Raw genomic sequence first — 9,421 nt, 5'->3', positions numbered from 1 at the left:
GACAGCAGTCTTCATTGCAGGGATATGGTCAGCAGGGAGGAAATATGCTTACAGGACAGCACACCTGGATTCCTCTAAAAATCATATACTATCCCTCTAAAATCACCTACCTTTTTCCATCTCCCTGTCCCCTAGTCGGTAAGATATTTAAGTATCAGAACCCCCATTGAGATATTGGACAATCACTCTATAATTCTTTCTGTGTGCACGGTAGTAATAAATGTGTATGCCTTTTCTCATTAATCTGCCTCTTTGTGAGTTGATTTTTCAGCAAACCTTCCGAAGGGAAAAGGGAAGCTTTCCCTTTGCCCTGCAGCTGGTAATAATTTGCTCATGGCAGCACATGGTACAAAAGGTAGAAAGTTACTGAGTGAGCGACCCACTGTCAAGAGACTGGCCCAGGATCAGAGTGCTTACCCGGCTCACCAGGGGGCGCTGATTTTGTACTGATTTTTACCAACCCCTCAACCACCGACTCCTGGGCAGCTACCCATGGGAGGTAAGGCTCCATTGCCGGGGGTGGGGGTCAGTGGGCATTCATTATCACACAGGGGCGTTCTCATTTTCTTTTCTAAAATCCTTAATAGTATCCTGTGTACATCATCTAAATGTGACCTTTATGTTTTCTATGAAGGAGTATATATATATGTGTGTGTATATATACATAGTATACACTATATATGTGTGTGTATATATACTATATGTATACTATATATATAGTGTGTGTATATAGTGTACATATAGTGTATATATCCATATATACTATATATACATGGTATATACACTATATATATACTATATATACACTATATATACACACTATATATATACACACACATATATATATTCTACATAGAGGCACACTTCTGATATATGAAAGCATAGGATTACAACCAGCTGTGATTTGTATTTTATTTTAGCTTCTGAACTTAAAATTCTCTGATTAATGTAACGTAATCTGTTCATTTAGGGATTTGTGTTTAAGCTCTGTGCTTTAGTGCTAGGTGGCTGCAAATCACAATGTACTTTCAAAACAGAGTATCTTAACCTTTTAATAAATCCTATTCATAACTTGTTCAATTCAAAAAAACTGTTTATAAACATGTTAGACATCTGACACCATTCTATTGCAAGAGGGTAGAAACATTTATTGCAGCAGAATACTATGGTTATTCACTCTCGAGTTTATTATTCCCCTTATTTTATTGTAGCAACTCTGGATTCTTTAGTATAAAGAGAAATCAAAAGAAACAAAATATCTGTAGTCTTGGTTTGAGAAGTACACTGGGATCTGGTGGCCTAAACCATATATACAGAATATAAACATATGTATACTTTATATGTACATAGTTAATGGTTACCTATGCATTATAAATAGTAAGTTTAACTTAGATTCTACAAAAATAATCATTTTGGATGGGTACATGCAAACCAGTACACATAAACCTATTTATAAAACACATCTCTAGGATTTTCTTTTTTTGCTTCTAAATATAAATTTTGCTATTTAGCCATCAGCTAAATGATTTAAATGCAAACCCCAAAGTTTCCAGGTAAAAGTATAAAATCTGCTTCTAACCACAGCAGCATACTGCTTCAAGTATTCTCCTCCTATGTAAGGTGTAGATAATTTTGTCACATGTGAATTTTAAGTGCACATCCCATTTCCTCACATATTAGACATCCTGCCAGGGTCACAGCTTCTTTGTTCCATTTTTTTAAAATAAGACATTGCAAACAGTAGCTATTTCTTAAAGTGACATCATTTTTGCTTTTGCATTCTGATAAAAATGAACATACTTAAGCCTCTTCCTTGCACCCCGACCCTGGTGCCCTAGGATAATGCAAACAAATTCTACGCTCAATGGTTTGCAGGGCCATCCGCGCAGGCAGATGACTGAGTGGCCACAAAAGGCTCATTTTGCTTCTGGTCCTCTTTCATGCCAGCTGCCTGGTCTGTGATCGAGGAGAAGGACAGCTGGTCATGCTCTATGATGTGCACTTGATCCTCGTCCTTGTCCTTCTTCACATAGAACATTTTTCTGAATTTTTTCAGCTCATGGAGTTCACAGAAGGTTTCCAGAACTACCAACATGGCAATAAGGCCAAGTAGCAGGTAACCTGTGTGAGAAACAGGACAGTGTCTCAGTGTGATCTCAACATGGATAAATCAAGTAGCAAGTGATTTACCTCCCCACCTCATGCCAACACAGTATTTGTTAAGGAATAAACTCATTGCAAGGTTCTTAATTTTTAGAAGTGTTTTTAAGTTCATGGCTCAAAGAGGAACTACCCATTATTAAAGAGTGAAAGATAATGAAGAATGATTTAACCTCCTATGAACTTGGATTAGTCAGAATCACAGGCTGCAATTTTTGAGAAAAAAAAAAATACTTGGGGCTGACGTGGCATTATTAAAGACACATAACATACTGCACTTACCCAAGTGTGATATTTCATGCAAGGAGGGCTTGTCACCTCTGCTTTATAATCAGTGGCTCACAAAATGCCAGTGATGTTTTAGAAAAGGTTTTGTTTTATCATGGGGTGCTCGGAGGAAAGCTTCATGCCTTTTTAAGCACTCAAAACTCTTACAATTTCTACTACAGAATAAGAGTTTAGTAATAGAAATTGCAGTCTAAATGCTATGGTTTGGCTGTGTCCCCACCCAAATCTCATCTTGAATTCCCACGTGTTGTTGGAGGGACCTGGTGGGAGGTAGTTGAATCATGGGGACAAGTCTTTCCCCTGCTCTTCTCATGATAGTGAATATGTCTCAGGAGATCTGATGGTTTTAAAAAGAGGAGTTCCCCTGCACATGCTCTCTCTCTTTTTGCCTGCTGCCAGCCATGTAAGACGTGACTTGCCCCTCCTTGCCTTCAACCATGATTGTGAGGCTTCCCTAGCCACGTGGAACTGTAAGTCCAATTAAACCTCCTTCTTTTGTAACCTGTCCAGTCTTGGGTATGTATTTATCAGCAGTGTGAAAAAGGACTAATACACTAAACTAAATCAAAATTTAAGAATGGATGTTGATATTAAATAGGTCCTTGTGCATGGCTATCTACACTTGCACCTAAATTCAGCAGCAAAGTCAAGCTCTCCATTATCTCCCAGTTGTTTTTGGACATGTGGACTATTCACTGGCCAACACTACCAGTTTCTTACTGGGAAAATAAAGGATAACTGTTGACTCAAGTAAAATGCGTTGCTTGGAATCTGTGATGGGAAATGGTGATTTACAATTCCTTCCATCATTTTAAAAATGAGTTTTCAGAAAAAAATGTCATCATAAAAAGGAACAGAAATGTGAAGATGAAAACTCCAAGAATAACAAAAATTCTGATTTTATGTCCCAGTGGTAAAACATTTGAGAAGGATTTTCAAAAATGTATGAAGTAGGGAAGCTAAAATTGGCAGCATAACAGGAATAAGAAGGCTGATTAGCCCAAGAATACAAAGTTTTAGTATCTTCAGAATCTGACTATAGGTTTTGAAAACAATATCGTGCATTCAATGTGCTCTCCTGTACTTTAAAAATAGTAACGACATTGTTAGACGAATTGATGGATCAGTGTCTTTTCCTTTATTATTATTATTATTATTACTATTTTGTGAGACACAGCCTCATTCTGTCACCTAAGCTGGAGTACAGTGGCATGATGTCGGCTTACTGCAACCTCCGCCTCCCAGGTTCAAGTGATTTACGGCTGATTTTTGTATTTTTAGTAGAGACAGAATTTCACCATATTGGCCAGGCTGGTCTCGAACTCCTGGCCTCAAGTGATCTGCCTGCCTTAGCCTCCCAAAGTACTATGATTACAGGCATGAGCCACCGTGCCCAGCCTCCTTTATCAAATTTTTGAATGCTGACAAAAATACCCACGGGGTTTCAGACAAAAACTGTGGTATTTTATCCTGCCCACATCTAATATATCTTCGGAACATTCATTTGTTAGATACTCAGGTTCTTGACGCTCAAAACCTAAACTAATTCTATGTACACTGCTTTTTTAAAAAAAGATGCATGTTGTAAGAAGTGATAAAATGTTATGCAAGGATTTAGTATTATATGAAACACTGAGGAAGTAAAGTGGTTGGGCAAAATTTATGAGAAGAATTTATATAAGAGAAAATTATTGCAGCTAGCAAGCATAATTACAGAAACATTCTACTTTCCAAGTCACAGAATAAAATAAAATAAAGTAAAACAATCACCTATTATATGAAAAGAAAGTTAAGATAATGTTTATTTGGCTATCAAACTCACATATACGAAAAACATCTCTAATGCTACTGGCCATCACCACCCCACTGTCACACTCAGATAATGCTGGTGACGTGTCAACTCATAACATTTGGAAAGCACCAGGTCATTATGTTCTATGAGTCACAAAAAGGCGTATTCACTTTGAACCAGCAATCTCATTTCTTGGAAGAATATCAGAGGAAATGTGTACACATACAAAAGTATTCTTGGCCTGGCACAGTGGCTCACGCCTGTAATCCCAGCACTTTGGGAGGCTGAGACAGGCATATCACGAGGTCAGGAGTTCGCGACCAGCCTGGCCAACATGGTGAAACCTCGTCCCTACTAAAAATACAAAAAATTAGCCAGGTGTGGTGGTGGGTGCCTGTAATCCCAGCTACTCGAGAGGCTGAGGCAGGAGAATGGCTTGAACCCAAGAGGCGGAGGTTGCAGTGAGCCAAGATCGTGCCATTGCACTCCAGCCTGGGCAACAAGAATGAAGCTCCATCTCAAAAAAAAAAAAAAAAAAGAAAAAAGAAAAAAAAAAAAAAAAAGAAAAAAGAAAAAAAAAATTATCTGCAGTGTCATTTATAATACCCCTGAATTAGAAGAAAGCTAACTAGTGAGCAATAGAGGCATGACTGGATTATGGTATGGCCACCTGGTGAATATCATATGGGTTCTAAAAATAATACCTATGGTAGCTACAGGAAATACAAAATCATCCTAAGTAATCATTTAGCCAAAAAAAAAAAAAAAAAAAAAAAACTATCGAACTTGTATGGTAGCCAGGTACTGTTCAAAGCGTTCCCCAATGATTTATGAGTGAAGTCTTTGTTTTGGCTGAGCCCACGGTTTAATGGAAATGTCAAAATACACACAATTCAACTAAGCATTTTGTAGGGTTAAGAATCACAAGATAGAGCCAAGACCGAGCATCTGGCTGCTTGAGTATCTACTATGATTTCCTAGAAAACATGACGTGAGCCGAGTCATAAATTGAAAAATTCTTAAGAAGGCAAGACACAAATGAAAACAGCAGGTACATTACACCTGCAATTCTGTGCATCCTGAAAAGGGCAGGAAGGCTCACACAGAAATGAATGGTTTCTCGAAAATAGATGGTTAAGTTTTCTATGATATTATATTTAATTTAAAATGAAAACTGTTAAAAAATTATCAGTCCCTGGCCATCTGAATTTGAATGCCCATTTTATTTTCCACATACAAAATTCTGGAAACAGTTAATAGAGGCTAACTTCTTCTAAAGAGAACCAGATGGACAAATGAGGTAAGCAGCTCTTTTAAGACTTTTCTGGTAAATTAAAGAGCATGACTGATAACACGCTCTATCCGAGGCCTAGTTTTCTTGGCCTTAAAATATTTAATAAAGTAGAGCAATCTTTTTTTTTATATTAACAGTTGGTTATCAAGTACATTCTGTATGAGGTATTTTTACACTGTCATTTATAATGCCTACATTATTAGTAAGAAATTGATTTGCAATTTTAAGGTGCTTGTGAAAAATAACTCAGTAATAAGATTTTTGCATAAAGAGTTTTGAAGGAAATCACGAAATGGTTGAGAAGGTGGTAAATTCGGAAAACTTCTCAGTGAGAAGAAAGCAATCAGTGTTTCTATGAATAACTCCTCATTGGGAGGTGAGGTGGAGCTTGGAGTGGCAAAATAGAGACAGAAGCCTGTAGTCCCAGCTACTTGGAAGGCTGAGGCAGAGAATTGCTTGAACCTGGGAGGCGGAGGTTGCAGTGAGCTGAGCCGAGATTGCACCACTGTACTCCCAGCCTGGGCGACAGAGTGAGACTCGGGCTCAAAAAAAAAAAAAAAAAAAAAAAGAAAAAGAAATAGAGACAGAAGGAGCAGCCAGGGAGCCATAATACTCACATGTGATCCCAATCTTGTAGAGCTCTCTGAATTTTTGATTGTAGCCTTCCCCAGGCACATAATCTCCCAGGCCAATGGTGCTCAGGGAAATAAAACAAAAATAAAAGGATTCCAGGAAGTTCCAGTCATCCTCCAGGACTGAGAAGACAGCAGCCGGGATGAAGAAGAAGCAGGACACAGTGACAAACCCAAGGAGCACGGCATGGACGATGGCCACCACCTGCTTGGAGAAGCCCCAGCGGATGTGGAAGTAGAGGACTGGCCTGCGAGTGACGTGCACGGTGATGCGCTGGACCACAGCCGTCAGGAACAGGAGGGTGAAGGGAATGCCAATGACGGAGTAGATGATGCAGAAGGCCTTACCCCCATCTGACAAGGGCACGGTGTGGCCATAACCTGCAAGGAGAACAAGGTCACTGAGGCGAAGAGGAAGAGACTAAGTGGCAAACACATTTTTAAAAAATATATGCCTACCGTCTGCATTTATTCCCCTCAAACTAAAGAGAAGAGCGAGACTTCAGGTCTGCCACTTTAGAGGCTCTAGCATAATTGTCACGTCCCAGTAAAATTCAACAGTGGTCACCATAAGTTTGGAAGTCCACCATTCTTTGTAAAATCCAACCAGCAATTCCAATACATCAGGGTCTCTGGTCTTGAATTCACCATCAGGCTCAAACACTAGTTCTGTGTGCTAAGGAGCTAAGGCCCACACCATCTTAGACCATCAGGAAAAACTCATCTGAGGCCACCCACGTCACCAGGGCCAGTCTATCCCCTCCACCCCTACACTTTCCCCAAGGATCCTCATTAGTGTCTAAACCTCAGTCTACACTCACCTCCCAAACAAACTACTCAGAATGTTCTAACAGTAACGACTGACAAATAAAGGTGTGTGAACAGAACCAAGATAATATGAGTCCAGTAAGAGGGTGGAGTAGAATCAATGAAGATAGAGGTATCAAAAAGAGGAAGAAAAATGAAGATTAAAGCACGCCATGTCACAGGATGGAGCACTGGTATACAGCACCCTTGACATGAGTAACTCCATCTTAGAAAAAGACTCCATCTTACATTTCATAGGGCTCTTTGCCAACAGGGACAAGATGTTATGCTTAATAAATAAAGTCTGCATCCAACCAGATAAGGGCAAAAACAAGCACATTGTTTCACTATCAGTCCTTGCCAGAGGACTCCGTGGCCATAAAAAGAGCAGGACATCAGTAGCTCAAAATGGCCACCTCAACTGACACTGCCTTGCTGTCAATTGTGATTAGCACTTGGCATTTGCTGGGAAGGCTCTGCCCCCACTGAAGACTCTTCGTTGCAAAACCTGTGGACCACTTGCCTGGCCCGACCAGGGGATCCTTTGTGTCTTTGTTGCTCTCCCAGTCTCCCTGGACTGGTTTGTTAACCCTTCTTCTTGTCCCTTTTCTCTTGATGTTATCTGTTACTTTGTTTGTTGTGAAATGTTTGACCTGTAACACCTATCTATTGATTAAGTATACTATTATGTATGGTTTGCAATACAATTGACTTGTGAGTGGCTTATGTGCCTATGGCTCTGACTACCGAGTAAGCAGGAGGTACTAGGGAAAATTCCCTCCTTGGAATTCCATGCAACTCCCGGCTTTTGTGACTGAAATAGCATCAGTAAAAGTCTGACACTATGGAAAGACACAAACGTGTGTGGACGTGGTTATCTGTGACTCTGTACAGCTCATGAGAATACTTCTTGTCAAATATTTTGCCCAATTATCTGGTTAAATGGCACATTCATAAACTGACACATTTCCCCTACCCCACCCCTTGTCACTTCTGTATTTTCAAAGATATCATAAAGTCCACAAACAAACATTGAAAAAAGTACATTAGGACCAGTGGTTGAAACACGTGTCTGTTTTACTTTCTACCAGGTTGAGGTTATTCCCAAATCAAGCCAATCAGGGGACTCTTCATCCAACCAACGCCAACAGAGAATCCAGCTGGGCATGGGGCCTGGTGGCTATTTTTAAAATCTCATGAGCACTTCATCTTAGAAGGACTAACATGTCTGAACAAGTCAATTCAGGAAAAAGCCAGCTAAATACATTTTTTTATGAAATTGGATTCTGAGAAAAATCTACATAGGTGATTATAATTGAAAAGTAGTTTCAAAATCTGATCTGTAAAATACACTCAGCTTAAAAATAAACAGACTCCTCAGTTGCAAATCCACCAAATTCTCTGCCTTACACCTAAGGCTTATACAAGTGTATGTGGGTATTAAAAAGCTTCCTCGATTATTCCCATGTACAGCCTCACCACAGCAGAGGCAGGGTTCTTGTCCCACTGTCCCAGAAAGTACACAGTTTATGAATGAACTACAGCACAGTCCAGGAATCCTCTGAGATTGTACATCCACTTTCCCATGGAGAGATTCCAGGGCTTCAATTCTCAAAAGGGGTACGCATCCTCAAATGGTTAAGAACCACTCTTGTTCTGAGTGTCGGTTCCTGAATCCATCTGGTCCCTGCACACCCAACTGCTCCTGGAATGCGATGACTAATTTTGGGCATGATATTGAAAGAGGGAAGTGGGCAAGTTGGAGAGTGCCTTGAGAATAACATGAAGGATGGTGCCAAATAATGTTCATGCTACACATGGAAGCAGGAGCCTTTGAATGTTTCATTTTGAGAAAAAAATATGTGAAGGAAGAATGAGACTTGTTCTGAGGAAAGCAGCTGATATCACAGAAGCACCTGAACTAATGGGAGCTTCGACTTCAGTGAGGCACCAAAGAGGGATGTTCCCATGCTTGCAGAGATCCGGAAATAGAATCTGAAAATGCAACTTTATTTAACCATAAAAAAGCAAACTGGAGGCTGGGCGCGGTGGCTCGTCCCTGTGATCCCAGGACTTTGGGAGGCCAAGGTGGTCGGATCACGAGGTCAGGAGTTCAAGAACAGCTTGGCCAACATGGTGAAACCCTGTCTCTACTAAAAATACAAAAATTAGCCGGGCATGGTGGCGGGTGCCCGTAATTCCAGATACTTGGGAGCCTGAGGCAGGAGAATCGTTTGAATCCAAGAGGCGGAGGTTGCAGTGAGCAGAGATGGCACCAATGCACTCCAGCCTGGGTGACAGAGCAAGACTCTGTCTCAAGGAAAAAAAAAAAAAAGCCAACTCAACTGGAAAGCGTTTCACAAATGTAGTCACCAGCTTGTGACTGAAAGTGCTAGATATTAATAATAGTACTCACACGACCAGAGGGTCAAGCAGAAACTGCAAGAG

At 40.2% G+C, this 9,421-nt stretch overlaps 1 protein-coding gene across 1 annotated transcript in view; it reads right to left on the bottom strand.

The window, feature by feature from the left end:
- Window positions 1-1,125: 1,125 nt before the first annotated feature.
- Window positions 1,126-9,421, bottom strand: part of KCNK1 (potassium two pore domain channel subfamily K member 1) — a 156,016-nt gene continuing 147,720 nt past the window's right edge. Inside the window, exons 3-4 of the mRNA XM_050770205.1 lie at window positions 6,152-6,547; window positions 1,126-2,121 (exon numbers count right to left, since the gene is read on the bottom strand). Coding sequence (XP_050626162.1) covers window positions 1,862-2,121; window positions 6,152-6,547 — 656 coding nt within the window. The 3' untranslated portion in view covers window positions 1,126-1,861. The remainder of the gene's footprint in view (window positions 2,122-6,151; window positions 6,548-9,421) is intronic.

This window comes from Macaca thibetana, chromosome 1 (assembly GCF_024542745.1).
Source record: "Macaca thibetana thibetana isolate TM-01 chromosome 1, ASM2454274v1, whole genome shotgun sequence".
Taxonomy (NCBI): domain Eukaryota; kingdom Metazoa; phylum Chordata; class Mammalia; order Primates; family Cercopithecidae; genus Macaca; species Macaca thibetana.
The sequence above is the reverse complement of the archived record's forward strand: the minus strand, read 5'-3'. Positions and strand labels throughout refer to the sequence as shown.